Below are 19,875 nucleotides of genomic sequence, written 5' to 3'. Positions count from 1 at the left end.
AACCTTGCATCCGTAGTATGCCTTGTTAGTATGAGAGGATACTAGTGGCCTCATAGAGATCAGTAGGGGGTCAGGGTCCTGAGAGACTACTAGGGTAACTCTAACGTGATTTGTGCGATGACACTTTTCGCTTACATAGTAGGTTTCCTACGTGTCTTTGTGTGCCTCTGGATATAGATGTCGATTTATCTTAGAGCCCTTTAGTTAGTATACTTTTAGGTATCCCTAGACTTAGAGAGTACTTTTGATATTTGGTTTGATTTCCTATTTTGGACTTGAGACTATCTCCTCAACGCGATGGGAGTGGGTCATTTAGGTTCCACACGGTCGAGTGGTAGTGCTTTTTACTCTTACAATTGAGATTTGTCCCTAGTCACTGTGGTTGGAGCTTCTTTGTCTACATTTCCTTTCATTCTATCTTTGTATCATTATGATGGGTGGTTATATCTTATGATAGATGTTTATATCTTTTACGATGGATGGTTTCATTTATTGTACTGTACTTTGTATCATGGATTTGAGGAGGATGATGTAATTCTATTTTTATAAATGTATATTCTTTTAGCCTTTCATACCCTGTGACATGTACAATGGATGATTGAGCATTATGAATTTTATTGCCAAGACAGGTAACCAATCCTATTCGAGCTATTGGATGGTTAATTTTCTCTAGTTTATGGTTAATATGTTTTCTAACCTTGTTGAATGATAAACTTAGTTGGAGGAGTGAGGATTCGATACAAGAGGCTCTCCATCTCATATTTGATTTTTGTCTCTAGAACAAGAAGACCATATGCATTGATAAATGTATCCTATTTAGAAGTGATTATTAAGGGTATGCCCCTATATATTTGTAATTTACCATTATAAATTGAAAATTTGAGATTTAACTAGGGTATGCCCCTTTTATGATGTAATAATATAGGACGCTTGTCACGGGCTAGACTGGAGGTTTTCTTCTCCGTTCTTTCCTACTAGTGCCCGTTTGAACGGAGTAAAGCTTATGTAAGCTTTGATTTAAATTAATAAAACTAATTAAGGCCTTGTTCGTTTACATATATATATATATATATATAAAAGATAAAATCAAGTGAATATGGGAAAAAAAAGCAAAATTTGTGAATAATGTGAACAACGAAATGTTTCAATGAAATTTTAAAAGAAACCCTATGTCTTGATGGTTGTGCTCTCCAAGCAAACCAAGATATGCTGTTAAACTAGCGCATATCCTAGAACTGAAAAATCCTAAGGCCGAACAACTTCCCCTCAAGAATCAATTTGAGATTTTAGTTGAGCGGCATGAAGAACAAATCAAAGAATTAGTCGAACATAGTATAAAGACAAACAAGAAACCTACATGGAACCCTAATCCTCAAAAGCTCAAAATTGCAAACAATGATAGAAACATTGAAGAAGGGTAGAAGCAAGTTCACCCATGAAAGGAGGCCCAAAAACAGATAAATGTAGTGCAAAAAATCAACAATGGGCTCCAAGGTAGAATTTTACAAAATCATGGCAAAAGAGAGAAAGATAGACAGAAAAAATAAGTTATTTTCTTTGTGAAGACTAAGTATGCAAGGATTACACAATCGAAGTGCTCCACAACAATCAAATCATCCACAGAGCGAGCAAACAACACGAAATCCAACAATGGATCTAAGGATAGGCAAATCCTAAATTGCTATGTTGCTCAAACTCACCCTAAACCTTTCAAAGTTTTAGAAGCTAATTTTAGATTTTATTCTCACTACCAATTATAGAATCATGATCTATAATAAAAATGAGCCTTCAAGGGATTTGGAAATAATATTGCCAACCAAAAATCACTTTTTAGGGTTTCAACTTTGTTGAGGAGCTTCCCTTGAGAGTATTTGTATGGGTTCATCTTCCAAGGCTTCTAGCAAAGTTTAGGGGTGATGTCATTTTCACTACTTTCATTTTTTTCTTAGAAACCTATTGGTTAGGCTACACAAACTCAATACAAAAAGGTGACCTCTTATGCTCAAATTTATATTAAAGTCAATTAAGCTACATATAACTTGAGATTCTATACAAATATGTCTTGGGTCCTCTTCTTGGATTCAATAGATAGACAATGAAATTTTTCCATTCAACTATCAAACATGTCATGACAATGAAAATTTTCAAAGGAGATGTTCTCAAATCTAAATTTAAATCTACATCAACTAATATTCCTTCTAATTTTTTCCTTGGAACAAATAAAGGATCCTCTATATGAAGAAATAATTGATAAGGAAAGTTCCATTCATGTCAAACCTCACTATAAGGAAAGAGTTCAAATAACATGTTTATGGCCCATTTGGTTGTTGGAATTCATTTGAAATAATCATTAAAAGATAGAATATCCAATTGTATTCTTTGTTTGGTGAGCAAAATAGGATTGGGGAATAGGAATATATGTTCCCATTTAGCCCCAAAATGAGCATTGGTCCAATCCTAAATAAACCCGTTATTGGAACAGAGAATATGAATGAGAAGGGTTTCCACACACAAATCACTCTCTTCCACATCACTTCGCCCAAAGTTTTTTTTTAAATACTCATTTTGAGAGCAATGAAATTATGGTATCTAACAATATGGTCTCTAACATGCCCTAGTTCATACACATGATTGGTGAAAGTATGGTATAAAAAGCACTAAGAGGCTTCAACATGAAGACTGAAAAAATCATTAAAGGGCTAGATTCACCAATGTTGTAGATTCATTCTTGATCAAAATAAAAATGTCAACAATTACAAGATCATAAAAATTTGACTTAAAAATGACTTTATTTATATGAATTCTCAATTAAATTTTAAGTGAACCAAACAAGACTAGAATTGTCATTTTCCATCCCCATTCTCCATTCCCATTCCTATTTTCCATTCTAATTTTCTATTCCTATACTTGTAACCAAATGGACCCAAGGTTTTAGATGACTCAATTCAAGAAGAGGGGATTCTAGTTTGTAATATTTTTCCATGAAGAAAGCATTCTAAGATCCATGGTTAATGGAAAGTGCACTAACAAAAAACAACTAATATGATAAGAAAATTTATACATGGTAGATGGACAAAAGATGCAACTTTGACAACTTCAACTTCCCCTCTAATTAAAGAGGATTTGGAATCAATAAAGGACAACACAGTTTTCCCCACCTTATGGAAGGGCAAATAGACATGAGAAGTGGACTAGATACAATAGATATATTCCTTGTCTTGCATTTATAGATAGATAATATATGGAATCAAAGACCTTGGAATGGAGGGGTTCTTTTCACTGCCTAATCAAAATATCTATTGTCTCTCATGGGACTTTCTAATAATCCCTCTTAAGTTTTATCTTATATGGCTATTATCACTAGCCTTGTGAACCTCTTCTAAAGTCTCCTCTAGCTAATAGGTGAGTATTTTTTGTCTAGCCTTAGACCTCCCAATTTGCATTTTTTTTTCCTAAATAAACTTTTATCCCCACTTTTTGAAAATATGCAAATTTTAAAGAAAACAACTAAAATTTGTTTATATCAATTATAAATAAAAGAAGTTACTATATTTTTAAAAAAAGTGATCTTGTTGTGTGTGGCATAGCCTGCTTGAATATTGCATCTTCATGAATTTACATTTATGAAGGATGATAGAGCTAGTTGTTTACTACATGTGATGATTTTCAATCTAGCTTATTGGAGTTTATCATGTTGCGAATACCTTTGTAGTGGTGAATTGGAAAGGGAATTTGTCCTGGTACGTTCATAGTAATTAAGGGTGTAGACTTTCCAGCAAGGAGTTTTCCTAGTTGATTCGAAGGTAATAGCACAAATTAAGGTTGTTCATTATTCACTATAAGCCAATAACAAATTGCCTCTAGTGCCATTGCTTCTAGTGAGTTAGTCCTCATAATATGACCAAGAGCATTGTACTTTAGCGAGTTAGTCCTCATAATACGACCAAGAGAATACTTTAGCGAGTTGGTCCTCGCAAATTGAACGAGTAGCCTTTGCTCAATGGATATCTTGAATTTCTTTTTGCGCTTTACGATGTATAAAGCTTGACTTCATCCTATGTTGAAATTATAGTCAGAACATCACCTGGACAGACAAGAAATACAGCAAGAAGCAAAATATAATATGCCGCTTGCTGATTGCAAGTTACGAGTTGTTACTCATTACTGGCATGGAAATGGAGTGCATGGATTAATTAGCGAAATGTTTCACCTAAATAAGCGTGATAATGATTATAAAAAAATGTAGTCACTTTTCATACACCGACACTTCATCTCATAATTACAAACATAATATCCAACGATAAAACAATTATTCCCCGTCATAAAAACAGTATTTTCCAATACTAAGTTGCTACATTATATAGCATGAAACGTTGTTGAGAGAAGTAATCAGCAGAGTAGAAATTCAACTTATACACTTTCCATGTGACCAAATGTAGTTTTTAGAATGAAAAGTCAGAAAATAGCAACATTGCTTGACAGACAATCAGGAAATTAGTACTATCCATATCATTTTCATAATGACAAACAGTATTTCATTTCGAAGCCAGCGGGATATCATTTGTCAAAGTAATGTTACAAAAAATCATTATTTAATGATTTCCTGCATTTAACAACAGATCAAATACAAAAGGAATTTTCGTATCTTGAAAGTCAAAAAGATATCCTGAATCATCTTCAGCTTAACGCGACACGTGAGAATTCCCTTTTACAAAAATGGGAGGGAAAAAACATGTACAGGAGGTTATGAAATTGATCGACACTATTCAGACTGCATATTTGTCAAAATGTTAAACAGGGAACTTAAAACCTACTCATCATCTGCCTCCTGCAGAGAAAGAAATGGAATTAGTACAACTCTTACTTTGTTGGTTTATTGCATCTTAAAAGAGTTTAAATTAAATATTTAAAAGTTAATCAAGAGTGGGCCATAAGGCCACTAATATTACCTGTCCACTTTCCTCATCATCGTGAACTTCAGATTTGGACTTGTCGGACTCTTCATCCTGTAATTGAGGAAAAATATGCGGAGAGTAAATACCACACAAATATGTAGAAAAATAAACATATAATAAACTTTTAATTAAAAACAAGTAAAATCACTTGTTTATTGTTGTAAGCAGTCATTGCATTCTGATATTCAGCCTTTTTCCTTGCAGCAGTTGCTTCAAAGGGAGCCTTTTCCTGCAAAGGAAACACCGATTCCGTTGAATGATTAAGACAAGTATATTAATTAAAATGACACTAATTACAATGACAGAAATAGAACCTACAGCTTCACTCATTGACTGCCATTTTTCTCCTCCAGCTTTTGCAACCTATTAAACGCAAAGCACAGATTATCAATTTTTTAAAATGATGAAATAAAATTGATAGTAAACTGTGTGCAAAACCAGTAGATTCAGTTCTAAAACAAACTTACAGCGGCTATGGATTTTGAGTTTGGATTTGCCTCCTTGTACTCCTTTCTAAATCCCTCCCTTCAAAAGATATTACATGATCACTTTAGATGCAAAATAATCTAAAATCTTGTGCATGTCTTCACCAAGACAAGCTGGTCAAGAAATATATTAACATTTCAAATCCATATAAAAGGCCCAGAGAGAGGACATTGTTATTAAATGCCAAAATATGCACCAGGAATGCTAAACATCTTAAGATGTTCAACTTACAGAAATACAAAGAAACCACTTGGTGGTCTCTTTGGTTTGTTTGGGTCTTTCTTGGCGTTCTTCTCCTTTTTCGCTTGACGCTTAAGTTGCTTTTCTGTAGGAGCCTTCCGCTGCTTTCCTATTTTCCTGCCAAACGCAATATATGTTAACAAACAACCAAGTAGAAGGACTAGAGTTGCAAGTAAACTTCCAGAAACAGGGGATGATTATCTCATCATGGATTCAAACCACAAGTGAGATCATTTTTATACTTACTTGTCGCCCACAACCCTCAAAGAGTCCGACTGTTCTGCCTTGGCTTTCCCACCCTTCATCTTAAAGGAACGAACAATATTCTGCATAGAAAATTAAAATAGATAAGTTAAATTTCAAGGCACAATATGCACAATGTGGATTTTCTATTACCAGAAATATGCACAATTAATAAGGGAAACCTTGCAACCAAAATGAAAAAGTATTCCACGATTTCAAAATGAAACAATCTCCGAGTAGAATGAACAAGACAGAATAATCATGGGTGCGAAAGAGGGATATAGCATAAACAAGATGCGCCCTAGCTACACTGATGTTGTGAATGAAATTACTAAGCAATAAACGGCTGACTAGATTAAAAAAACACCCGAACAACTATTCGAAATGGAGTAAACTAGAAAAACACTTCAAATTGTACGGCAGTTTCCACGTTTACCATTACTTATGATAAATATAGAGCCATTGCAAGGTGGAAAACCCTTCAAGTAGGGAATGCTTAAGGATAACGTCAATAACCCCAGATCAGGACGGCCAAAAATCCATATCCTTGTCCCATTTATCTAAAAGGGGGTAAATGGAGTCATATGATGATGAGATCTAACCATCTCATGTATTACAAAACACATCCTTACAAATATTTATTTAAAATAGGCACAAGTTTTCCTACTCAATTTGTCAAACAGCATTTGACAGAAATTCTTTGATGCATGCAGCGTTTTAAGCTTGAAACGACAGTGAAGAACCTGAAACCCGTAAGTTTGGTTAAATACCCCAAATCTAACAAGTCGAAATATGAGAAGATTTAAACCACATCTGGTATTCCACAATGCAGCCTTAAAAGGTATTTTAGGCACAAGTTTTCCTTCTCCATTTGTCAAAAAGAGTTTGACACGGATTCTAGGATGCACACAAATTTTTAAGATTGAAACAGCACCAGTGGAGGATTTGATGCCTGTTTTTTTGGTTAAATACCCCAAATTTAACAGGATTTGCAAGTTAAGCTGCCTAGGACATATGTTAGCTGTGTAAATGATAAAAGACGCGCTAATGATGAAAAAAAACAAGGGAAGATTTTTCTGTTTCGCCGTTCAGAACATTATACACTGAAACAACATACAAGCATAGACGTTTCTAGTCGGACAGTCAAATTTTGCGTTTCTACATAACACTAAAATAATTTAAGATTATATAATAATAAATATGGCAACGCAGGGAAAGACAACCTACGGATTATTATATTAAAAATCCTGCTTGAATTTTAGTTTAAAATCGTCTCCAATTTACACAAATATCAAATTCAGACAATAAATATAAACTCACCACAATAAGCACAGATAAATTTTAAAATATCTAGGCATTTCAGAATAAAATGTTTTAGGCTCATGATTGGTAATGGCAACAGAAAATAGGCCTAATATGATCAGAAAAATTTCGGTAACAAAAACGGAACAACTTCCAAATTTCAAGTTCTAACTAACCAAAAACCGCAAATTGACACATAAAATCCATCTCCAAAAACAAATATCAAGAGAATGGAAAATAAACAAGAGGCGAACAAAAAGTTCAAAATAAAATGCGTGTGGCTAACGATTGGTAAAAGCAACAGAAACACAAGCCTAGACTCTAAATCCTAAAATGAACAAAAGACTTTCGAAAACAGACGCCAAGAAGCCTGCAAGATTTAGCCCCTAAATGATCAGAAACTGCACATTGACATACAATCCCTCTATCAAGAGACTGAAAGGACAAGAGACGAACTAGTTTCCTCCAGAGACCGAAATTAAGCAAAATTTTGCACTCAAACGCAGAAAGCATGAAAATGTAAAAGAGATCTGAAAAGATTTGAAACCCTAGCATACCTTTAAAGCAAATGTGAGCACAAACTTCTTCACTCCTGATACAATGGCGCTTAGCTACAGTACAGCCTTCTCTATACAACAGACCCCTTCGAAATTGAACAGGAAATTTTCAATGAGAAAATACAAAGGGCAGATCTCGCTTGTGGTATCTTTAGCGTCAATATATCGTTATGGAGATTAAATAAATGCTTTTTATATGATCTACCGGTTTAACATCTACGGGTCGACCCCGCTTCACAGGGATCCCAGCTTTACCGGCAATTACCCGTAATCAACCGGCTAATTCAAGTCTAATTGTGGTCGTTTTAAAATATTCATTTCGTTTCATCAAAATTTTCAATCCGAACGGGCGGGAAAACGATGGAGGCCTTTTTCATGCAAGAGATCGTTAATCTTGTGCCACGTCATCAATCCGTGTGGGGAGTTCTAGATCGGACGGTAATCTTTTTATCATTGTTGTTTTTAAAATTGTTTCCTTCATTTATTCTTTCGTGGGGATTTGTGCGTGGACTTTGAAATGCTTTTGAAGTGGTCAATTGGTTGCCACGTGTGACGGTTTTTCTTGGGCTTTTGCGAGAGATGTGGCTGACAAGGAGGAAAGTCCATACTCGAATTAATGCCTAGGAAATATAAAACATTGAAATTAGGCCACTTTGTAAGGAGTTTAAATTAAGGAGTTTAAATTTAGGTTTGGGTGTGAACTACTCGTTTGTCCATTAGTTTGGGTACCTAAAGTGTTTGGTGTTCATGTGATGCTCTTATGGTAGGTGGAAAATATTTGTTTGAGGAGGATTTAAAGGCGTATCTCAAGTTTGATAAGGGTTTGTTTGGTTATTCGAATAGGAATTGATCATTGGAATTTATTATACTGGAATTGTTATTCTATATTCGTTTGGTTCAACAAAACTAATTCTGGATTTGTTATTCAAAATCCTTTTGGTTCGCCAAAACTAATTCTGGACTTGTTATTCATGGTCCCATTTAGCCTCACCCAAATTTGGATCTGCTCCACTGAACTTGGATCAAAGCCGGTTTGGTTGCTAGATGGTGCATGGAGCAATAGCCTACAAGGTAACTTCATGTCAAGGCTTAGGCTTCCAACAAATCATAGTAGCCAATGCAAAATTCTAATTACAACCAGAAGTAGGGTTGTTTTTTAAAACATTTGTGTAAAGAGGACAATTGGAATATTTACACCAGTTGGAGAATTTGTGTTTTGGTTGAAGAAAAACCTCAAGTTTGTAATTAACTCTATATTGACGAAGTCAACAAATAAATCTAGATAAATCACTATTTAGAAATATTATCACCACTTTGACATCTAAGTTTGGAGATATTGACCAATATCAACCATTACTAGTATCTTACATTGACCAATATCAACCATTTAATACAATTTCCCTGACTAAACTTTTCTAATCAGGTACTTGATGTTATTTTTTACTAGTCAAAGTTCCTAAACCACATGGAAACTTCATTCCAATTTCCACAATAACTTAGATACAACAATTTACATGTTGATCTCTAAGATAATAGTAAAATCTTTGGTCATTTCCATAAATCTATTTGTAGTTCCATTTGACACAGTGCAAAGCAGGGAGAATCCCCAAAGGAGATGTCCTACCCCCCAAAAAATAACCACACAGTGGAAACACAATAGCAAGAAGCAATAATGCATGATCTGATACCAAATTACACTAATTTATTCATAGATATAATTGATTACGTGCAATGTGTAGGGTTGTAAGGCATTCCCAATTACAACCAAATACAAATCAGTTACAAAATCAATTCTGCAAGATCCAACAAGATCCAACTTACAAAAAACCAATCTTAGTGAGCCCAGATCTGTAACATAACAGCAATCTGGAAGAAACCACCAAGGAAATCTAAACTTGTGCTCACAAGCCCACCAAGCAACCTCCTTATTTTCCAGTCGCAGCCCTAGCTCTTCTCCAAGATCCAAGTGTAAATTGCCTCACATTCGGCGCTCTGTCCACACACTTGCACTTCATCACAATCTTGCTGCAAACTGCCTCACATTCGGCGCTTTATCCACAGACTCAAGAAAACTCGCCCTTCATCTACTCCCCATATTCGCTCCTCCTCCTCTGAATGAATAAAAGACTCCAAAAGACCCCCTACTTATACCCAACTTAAGCCACAAGTCGGCCTAGAACACAAATTAAATGCCCATACATAAATTAAATGCCACAAGTCAGCTTCCAACACAAATTAAATGCCCAAAATCGATATACGAGTAAAATCGTGATATCTCCTAGCTCCAATTGAATTAAAACTTGTGCTTCGAACTGTAGGTAGTACTTTAGGTCCTCTACAACCCCTTAAGTGCACAAAGGTTGATTCCCCACGGAAAAGTGTGCATCCATCCCAAAAGTCATGCACAAAAACTTGTTGCGCAGTCTATCAGAAATTGATACTCCAGGAGAATTGTAATATCTCTCAACATATAAGGAATTAAAACTTGCACCTTGGACCATAGATAGTAATCTAGGCCCTCTTCAATCCCTGAAAAGCACAACCTCTAACTCATTGTGGAAAATTAGTTACAACCCCTGCAACAAGCACCTATAAACTAGAAAACACAGTTCCAATAGCAATGTACAAATAGCTCAAACTTCAATTCAATCCATCCAATCTCTATGCAATCACGAGGAAAGGTTCCCCAATGTGTCTCCAACACATCCCTAACCATGAAAAGCATAGCTCCACCAAAATCCAAGCTTGATGCTCCTACATCAGACTCCCTAGGTAAATAGAAAAGTATGTCCCATACTTTGATGCCCAAAGAAAGATTCGCAACCAACTTTATCTTTACCAAAGGCTTCCACTTCATCAAAGTCAATAGAAAAAATCTAAAAATCCACCATCTATTCTTCATCCACTGAAACATCATAATCAAATACATATCAGCAACCCAATCAACGTGCTCACACCCAAGAACAAACTAAACATAAGGCTTCATCAGCAAACCCTCATCCACATCAGCAACTAGTGAATCCACACCAGCAACATCAATAGAAACATCTATGCCCTCAATCATCTCAGCAAAAACATATGTATTCAGATCCATATCAACAACCATATGCAAATCCTCATAATCAGTAATCTCAACAATCTCATTGCTCACAACAAGATGCTCTGCAACATTCAACTCATCACCAACAACAACTGGATCATCCATGACCAAGTGCTCTACAATTTCCATGTCAGATTCAGCCAACTGATCATGAAAACCAACCTCTATCCCAACATCAACAAGGTTAGGAATATCTTCAGCAACAACCTCTAGCTGCTCTACAAGTTTGGTATTAGACTTCACAAACTAATCAGCAAAACCAACCTCTTCCACCTCGAGCTTATCATGCCATCTTCTCTCATGAACAAGTCCCTTAACCAACCAAACAACTCTCTTCTAGATCAGTAGACTCTAGCTCCACAAACATCTACAAAATGCCTTCCTCGCCTTATCCTTATCTCGATCAACTAAACTAGTTTCAAACTGAGCAACCACCTTCTTAGTTCGATCAGCCAAACTAGCTTCAAACCGAGCAAACATCTTAGAAAAAATCCTCTCCACCACATCACAGAGATTCACAATCATCTCAAGGTCCAATCCTCTTTGAGCCATCTCCCAAGATCTTCGTAAACCCTCTGTAGCAAATCCTTTCCACGCTCCTTGTGACAACCTCGAATTGTTTGTAAGTCATATCGCAACCTGCCACCTCGCATGAACAATCAAGAACCATATCACAAGTCCAGGACCACGGATCTACAATCCACAAACTCTCTACGATTAGCCTCAATAAGATCAAACTTCCATCTTTTCATCCATTGATCCATCTACAAGCCCTCTACAATTGCAAGTCAAAACCATGATCTGCCACCTAACAACCAAAAGATCTAGGACTCCAAAAAGAAAATCCACCACTAGATCAAGATCAAATCATATCTACTTCCCCACCCAAGTCTTGGCACAAACTGCCTCAATTTTAGTGATCTGTCTACATGCTTAGGAATAACCTTCGCTCTAATACCACCTCACGTAGTGTAGTGCTCGCCCCTAATTTGCATTTTTGTTATCAATGTCGAACTCTTTTAGGCCAGTTTTATGCTTGATTATTAGTAGTATTGTTTCGAGACTATCATATATTGATTTACATTTAGTTGATTATACAATGAGATTACTTGGCACTCTATACTTTATGTATGCATGATGATTACTACAGTGTTTTCAATAATTGATGATGATTAGTTAGATGGATTATTATGTGTCTTCTTATGCATACTTACCCCATACTGCATGCGTATGGTGTGCATGTATGTTTTCCTTATGTATAGCATTTCTGATGTGGTTAAGGAAGGGAGTCCTAGTCACCTGCTAGTCAGGATCTACACAATGCACCACTTCCTGCCATTGCCTGTTTAGCTTAGAATATTTTGTTTGTACATGTGTGGATCTTATGTAGGTTGCAATTACCAGGTATTGACTTTCCTGAATTGTCAGGATGAGCGTACCCTATTGCATTATCTCAATGGTAAGAGAGGGGAGATAAATTCTTAAGTCCAAATCCTAAACCTTCAAGCCATTTGTCCTAGAAAATTAGGACAAGTATCTAATTTGACTACCCTTCGAATGCGTCAAATGACGTTAATTCGTGATTATAATCCTTTAGTTTGATTTTGTATGTGTTTTGCTGTGACGGGTTTTTGAATTTTATTTTATGAGTCTTTGGTGAAATTTTCTATTAATTAAGTCTAATTAAAAGATTAAATTAATGATTTAATTTAATGAAAAATTATTATGATATGAGAAATTAATTAAATAAAAAGAATTAAATTTAAAGATGAAAGTTATAAGTCTAAATTTTAGAACATTTATTTAATTATTATTATTATCGATAAGATTGATTTTTAATAAAATTGTAAAGAATTTGATTTAAAATCAATAATTTATTAATTTAATATTTTAAATAAATAATTACCCTTAAATTAATTGGATTAATTGACTAAAAATCAAAGTAGGGGTAATTGTATATTTTATTCAAATATAAGAATGGGGTAAATTGTAAGGGTTAAATGGTAAATCTTATGTACTCAAAACTTACATTGAACAAAAAAACTGAAACCTTACTGTTAACTCAAGTACATGTTTCAAATCAAACTAGACCATGAGACCACTATGTTATCCGTGTGTTGTCTATACTTGGGTTTTGGGTGGGGTAGAGTGTGAAGAGTTTAGGACATCTACCAAAGGCTTGGGAGTTACGTGATTGTGATGTTATGATGTTTGATCTCGATCTTTTAAACTCAACCATGGTAATGTGTTGGTATGATCTATGATGTGTGTTGATCTATTGATTGTTATTGCTTTCCAGTGTTCTTGTGTGACACTGAGGTGAATGTATAACCTACTTGGCTTAACCATTTTGAGTCTTCAATCAATATTTTGTGGAATTCTTTTCAAGTTGCTCGTCGAGAACTGATGTGTTATTGTGAATTATCTTTTGATGCTTTCCAGTCACTTGTATAGGACTGAGGTGATTTTATATGATTCTTTGATTTATACTTTTATGAGCCTAGGGTAGTTTATCTATATGTAATGTCGAGAAGTGGCTTGCAATGGGGGCGGGGGCCCTAAGTTGCTGCTCAGGTAACCCATTGTAAGTTGTTTAATAAGTGAAAACACTACACTAAATGGGAAAAAAAAAACCTAATAAGAGTCTTTGTATGTTTTCACTCATGCCTCGAGTGCTAGTACAAACTAGGATGGGAGTAGAAAGAATGCTTGGTTGCAACCTTGCATCTGTAGTATGCCTTGTTAGTACAAGAGGATACTAGTGGCCTCATAGAGATCACTAGGGGGTTGGGGTCCTAAGAGACTACTAGGGTAACTCTAATGTGATTTGTGTGATGACACTTTCTGCTTACATAGTAGGTTTCCTATGTGTCTTTGTGTGCCTTTGGGTATAGATGTTGATTTATCTTAGAACCCTTGAGTTAGTATACTTTAGGTATCCCTAGACTTAGAGAGTACTTTTGATATTTGGTTTGATTTCCTATTTTGGACTTGAGACTATCTCCTCAGCGCGATGGGAGTGGGTCATTTAGGTTCCACACAGTCGAGTGGTAGTGCTTTTTACTCTTACCATTGAGATCCGTCCATGGTCACCGTGGTTGGAGCTTCTTTGTCTACATTTCCTTTCATTCTATCTTTGTATCATTATGATGGGTGGTTATATCTTATGATGGATGTTTATATCTTTTACGATGGATGGTTTCATTTATTGTACTGTACTTTGTATCACGGATCCGAGGAGAATGATGTAATTCTATTTTTATAAATGTATATTCTTTTAGCCTTTCATACCCTGTGACATGTACAGTGGATGATCCAGGATTACGAATTTTATTGCCAAGTGGCATTCAAAACAAATGTATATTAATAAGTAGACATTGAACTTATTAATTATTCTTTCATATGGATGTGGTATTTGATGGACTTAGTATTAATTAAGTTTAAATGTGATTCAATGTCATGGGATCCTTAAGGAATGTAACATGTTATGTATGCTTATAGATGATTGTATGTTATTGCTTCCGCTACTTTATGTTTGATGTGTATGTTATTCTTGTCTTTAAAAAAAAAGTTGGCAAACTTAGTAAAACTTTAGGTTATTTCTTTTGGATCCCTTGGCGGGGTGTTACATCTAGTATTAGAGCCTGAGTTTCTACATTGGGAGCTCTGAGTATATTGGAATGCCACTAGTTGTTAACTAGTTGAACAAAAATGAAATTTAAACTATTATGTATAGCTATTTCAAACTAAAACTTGAACTAGTTGAATTGAAACATAACTTAAAATTTTAGTTGTATACTTTCAAAACTTGAACACTTAAACTTCAAAATTGAAATTATACGTAAACCTAAATATAGGCAAACTAAAAATTGAAATTTATTATGTTTTCAAAACATGTGTCTTTTATCTATGCTTTACAATAGTATGTTTTATGGATGTTATAGTATCTTGTATCTTGGATATTGTTGTAGGATGGTATCTAGGATGAGATCTTCAGTTAGAGGTCATAGCCTAGGCCGTGGTAGAGGTCGTGGATGAAGCAGAGCTATCAGTGTCCACGAGTCTGTCCATGGAGGGCCTGTTTAGGAAGAGAATAGGGAAGAGCATGTTAGTGAGCATCAAGAAGAGAGCCATAGAGAGTAGTAGGCCGACTCTAGGGAGGTTGATCTGAGGCAAATGGTGCAGACCATCATCGATCGCCTACCTCCCAATCAATATTAGGATGGAGCACATCATGGAGGACATGAGCATAGACCTAGGTCTAGGAGCCCTCAGAGGGATTGACACAGATCTATAGTAGCTGCTCAAATGAAGGACATTATGAGGTCCAAGGTTAAGCCCTTTAATGGGCATGGTTCAGGATATGTAGTCGAGTAGTGGCTTATTTCTCTTGATAGGGTTTTCGCTATGCAAGACTTTGACAAAAATGTCAAAGCAAGGTCTGTTATTACCAACCTGGAAAACTTTGGAGCCACTTGGTGGACTATTGAAGAAAAGAAGCTGGGCATAAACATGAACAATGTCACATGGGAGATATTCTTGGAAAACTTCTGTGAGCGATTCCTACTAGAGGAATGGAAATAGCATAAAGCAAATGAGTTCCATAACCTAAGATAGTTCACTATGACCGTAGTAGAGTATGAGCACAAGTTCTATGAGCTCATGCCCTTTTTGGAAATTAGTGACAACCCAACACAGTTGGTATAGCATTTCATCAGAGGCTTAAACAACTGTCTAGTTGGGGGTTTTAAGGTGTTTGAACCTAAAACCCTCAAAGATGCAGTATATCGAGTCGTTCTTCTAGAGCAAAGTGTTAACCTAGGACATGGGGGTTTTGTGGGAGCACCTACAACATCAGGACCTAAGGGTAACCACAACTCTGGTGGTAATAGGAAACCTCCTTCTGGGGGTAATCAGCAATAGGGAGGATCTTATCCTCCAAATCAGGGTGATGACATTGGTTCTATCTCTAAGAACTACCACAATGCACAACGCAACAAGCACAACCAGTATGATTGACCATCGCAGAGTGTTCAGTCTTATCCTAGTGGGGGTAGTGTTCAACAATTTAGTGCACCTAGGGTGCAGAGGATTTTTGACGGAGAGTGTTTCTCATGCGAACAACGTGGACACAAGTCATTCCATTGCCCTCAAGGGAGATCACAATTCTTAGGGCAGAGACCCATAGCTTCAGAACCTACAGTTGGAGACATGGGTAGATCCTAGAGAGTGTTCTCAGTGGAGTCATATCCTCCTATGGGGGGGAAGGGTCCAATGGGACCCGCATAATGAGTTCTTTAGTATTACCATTCTTGTAGGTTTCTAGGAGTAAGCCTAAGTCTAGGGGGGTGGATGTAGTGTTTGCCCCTAGTTTGCATTTTTGTTATCATTGCCAAACTCTTTTAGGTCAGTTTTATGCTTGATTATTAGTAGTATTGTTTCAAGACTATCAGATATTGTTTTACATTCAATTGATTATATGATGAGATTACTTGGCACTCTATACTTTATGTATGCATGATGATTATTACAATGTTTTCAGTAATTGATGATGATTAGTTAGATGGATTATTATGTGTCTTCTTATGGATACTTACCCCATACTGCATGTGTATGGTGTGCGTGTATATTTTCCTTATGTATGGTGTTTCTAATGTGGTTAAGGAAGGGAGTCATAGTCACCTGCTAATTGGGATCTACATGATGCATGCCTTCTTACCATTCCCTATTTCGCTTAGAATATTGTGTTTGTACATGGGTAGATTTTATGCAGGTTGTAGGTACTAGGTATCGACTTCCCCAAATTGCCAAGATGAGCGTACCCTATCGCATTATCTTAATGGTAAGAGAGGGGAGATAAATTCTTAAGTCCAATTCTTAAACCTTTAAGCCATTGGTCCTAGAAAATTAGGACAAGTATCTGAGTTGGCTACCCTCCAAATGCGTTGAATGACGTTAATTCATGATTATAACCCTTTAGTTTGATTTTGTATGTGTTTTGTTATGATGGGTTTTCGTATTTTATTTTATGAGTCTTTGGTAAAATTTTCTATTAAGTCTAATTAAAAGATTAAATTAATGATTTAATTTAATGGAAAATTATTATGATATTTTAATATTTAATTATTTTTAATTAATTAGGAAATTAATTAAATAAAAAGAATTAAATTTAAAGATGAAAGTTATAAATTTAAATTTTAAAACGTGATAATATTTATTTTATTTAATAATAATATATTTAGAGTTCATTTGTAAATAAATGCTAAATACTATAATTATTTAGGTTAATAAATATTTTATCAATTAATGTTTCAAAAATTAATTAAAGCATGAAAAGATATTAATTTATTAAGAGTTTTAAAATATCATAAAGTATGCATGAGATTAAAATATAACAAATTAAAAAGTAAAAATGATATTAATTTATTAAAAGTTTCAAAATTGCATAATGCATGCATGAGATTAAAATTTAATAAATTAATTGAAAAGAGAAGTCAAGTAAAAATTAAATAAAGTTGTTTTATATTTTATAAACATGCATGGAAAAGATTAAGAAAAGATAATAAAGAGTTAAAGTTTGGTGAGCAGAGAGTTCTCTCGGGTGAACGCAAAATTAGTGCCCCAATTTTAGGAGAGAACTTCTTATCACCAATTGAGGGTTCATTTTTTGAAGGACCAAGAATTTTGGAGGAGCAAAGGATTTTAGAAGAGAGAAGGTTTTGAGAGAAGAAATTTCTCTCACAAATCTTTTGGACGTTTTCATATTAGCATTAGGTTCAGGTAGGATCTTATGTTTTGATTGCTGAATGAATTATGCAATTTGGTATTCCTATCTACATCGTGTTTGTGGAATCTATTTTCCACGTTTCATGTATATGAATCTTTCTATCCTTTGTTCTGTATCTTTTGATTCCTCGAATTGAATTTGTTATGTATGCGTAGAGTTCAAACATCATTAGAACCCTGTCCAGTAAATCGTAAAAGTGAAGAATAAACAAAAAAAGGTTTTGAAATAATATAGAATTTTTAAATTAAAAATTTGAATGGTTCATTGAATTTTTCCTACCAGAGTATCGATAAGAAAATTTATAAATATATATATATATATTTAAAACTTTAATTAAGAGGGGTTTTTGTTTAATTAAATTCTATGTAATTTAAACAAAATAAAAAAATAAAAAAATATATATAATGAAAAATTTTATTTTAAGAAAATGAGGTGGGCGGGGGCCACCAACCCCCCACCCCTCCTTCTTACCTCCCCCTATCTTTTGAAGTGGGCGCCCCTGCGTCAACCCTGGCCGTAGGCCCTATGACAGCCGCAGGGAGGCCGCGGCCAAGGCCGCGCGGGCCTTTATAGTAAGTGCTTAACAATAGTTTTGGTTTATATATATATATATATATATATATATATATATATATATATATATATATATATAATAATTTAATTTAATTTAATTTTAAATTATTATTTTTTGGTTGGTAATAAGTTTGTTTTTATTAATAATATAATAATATTTACATCAAGATAATAAGGTCCTTAATTCTATCTAGAGGACCATCATTTACAATATGAGATGTTTCTCCTATACATCTAAAATACAAAAGGCCTCTTCATTAGGCTATTTTACGTATAAAGCATTTGCTTCCTTTAAAAAAAAACTCGATACCTAAACTTGAGGTCATTATGACCTCGACATTGCCAAAAAGCTTTCACTGTGTCGGTTCTCCAAAAACATCTATATTTTGAAGTTGCACATTCAAATCAAATTCTTCCATTTGCAGAGCCAAACATCCTTCTTTGTGTTACCTCCCATTCCTATGGGTCTTCTTGCTTGTCAAAAAATGGGTTTCCTGCTCAAACAAAAAATGACATTGTTCTTCTATCTTCAGGCACTCCCTGCCATAAAAAAAAACCACCCACCCACTCCATTATCCTTCAAAAAGGGATTTTCATTAGTTGCATCAAAATTCATCTCTGCCCTCCTTCACTTTAAACTTAGCAAAAATTTCTTGCCGACCTCTTTCTCTTTGGGAAATCCATTAATAAAGTGGCCCCCTTCTTTTGGTCATGGTAGGACAAGATTGCAAACTTAAGATTATTCCATGCGTGGCATCGCTCATTTGTGTAGTTTTCTCTGTCAATCTACCCGTGTGGCCAATTTACAAAGGGAAAACCCCCTTTTTCTATCCCTTCTTCCTCATCTTCGTAGCCTTCACAAAAGTCAAAGGCTCATCCAGGATGTGCCCATTCCAGTAACGCCTCCAAATTCAGAATTAAGGCCTCTTCAAAGAGCACCCGCATAACCCATGCACAATTTGTTCATGTTCTCCAACATGTAGACCCCATGCCATTACCATCACTACTATATCCACCCGAACCTTCCAACGGTGGTCAACTTCATGAAAGAGAGGGCCCAAAGTCTCTTACATTGCTTGAATCACTACATTAGAGGCGCATTTCACCATTTTCCTTAGACAATGATCTGCCACGCGCTCGAACAAAGCCTTCTGTTGCTTCATCATTTTGAAAGTGAAGGTTGGCTCCATGAAACCTAAACAAAATTACTTTCTTAATTCAAACTTTTGCTTTGAAGAGCTACTCTCCTCCTTCTTTTAAAGGCCTTCACATGCTTTTGTTGATGCAATCTCTGTCACATTATCATAGCCAATACATTCCCCTTTTTAAATTAGTCTTGTTGCTGCACATTTTAATTAACACACACGCTTCACAAAGATTTATAATCTTTAAGAAAACTTACTAAATCCTCCTTTTTGACTTCCCCGTCCTTTCATAGGTTGGATTAGAGGTTACTTACATTCCTTCATCATTTGAATTGTAATTTATATCTTTTTCACAATTAGAATGCTTGACTCTAACTATTTCATCATTCAATGACAATGCCCATTTTGACAAAGTGTCCACTTCCATGTTTCCTTCCATTTTGATGTGTGTGATTTTAAAATCTTCAAAGTTACTTAATTCTTCCAC

At 35.2% G+C, this 19,875-nt stretch overlaps 1 protein-coding gene across 2 annotated transcripts; it reads right to left on the bottom strand.

Annotated features, from left to right (window-relative positions):
* Nucleotides 1-4,533: 4,533 nt before the first annotated feature.
* Nucleotides 4,534-7,949, bottom strand: LOC149562890 (high mobility group B protein 3-like). Of its 2 annotated transcripts, none has more exons than XM_089826341.1 (8): nt 7,784-7,949; nt 5,928-6,007; nt 5,673-5,798; nt 5,423-5,480; nt 5,274-5,318; nt 5,104-5,184; nt 4,950-5,006; nt 4,534-4,828 (listed from the first exon to the last, which is right to left on the bottom strand). In XM_089826341.1, exons 2-8 carry the CDS (start codon nt 5,984-5,986, stop codon nt 4,811-4,813), a joined length of 444 nt encoding a protein of 147 aa, XP_089682467.1. In that variant the 5' UTR covers nt 5,987-6,007; nt 7,784-7,949; the 3' UTR covers nt 4,534-4,810. The 2 variants fall into 2 exon arrangements, with proteins under 2 accessions (XP_089682467.1, XP_089682468.1); XM_089826342.1 differs by having other exon boundaries at nt 4,534-4,821.
* Between the last annotated feature and the right edge of the window lie 11,926 nt (nt 7,950-19,875).

The sequence above is a fragment of the Cupressus sempervirens genome, chromosome 4 (assembly GCF_028749045.1).
Source record: "Cupressus sempervirens isolate cs-2001-9-10 chromosome 4, ASM2874904v1, whole genome shotgun sequence".
Classification (NCBI taxonomy): Eukaryota; Viridiplantae; Streptophyta; class Pinopsida; order Cupressales; family Cupressaceae; genus Cupressus; species Cupressus sempervirens.
The sequence above is the reverse complement of the archived record's forward strand: the minus strand, read 5'-3'. Positions and strand labels throughout refer to the sequence as shown.

What these genes read in the sequence shown, in the direction of transcription:
- LOC149562890 (XM_089826341.1), bottom strand. Translation starts at nt 5,986, where the DNA reads ATGAAGGGTGGGAAAGCCAAGGCAGAACAGTCGGACTCTTTGAGGGTT. An exon ending in TTGAGGGTTGTGGGCGACAA is followed by an intron (nt 5,799 to 5,927) that starts GTAAGTATAAAA and finishes TGCGTTTGGCAG; the next exon opens with GAAAATAGGAAAGCAGCGGA. An exon ending in GGCAGTCAATGAGTGAAGCT is followed by an intron (nt 5,185 to 5,273) that starts GTAGGTTCTATT and finishes TTTCCTTTGCAG; the next exon opens with GAAAAGGCTCCCTTTGAAGC.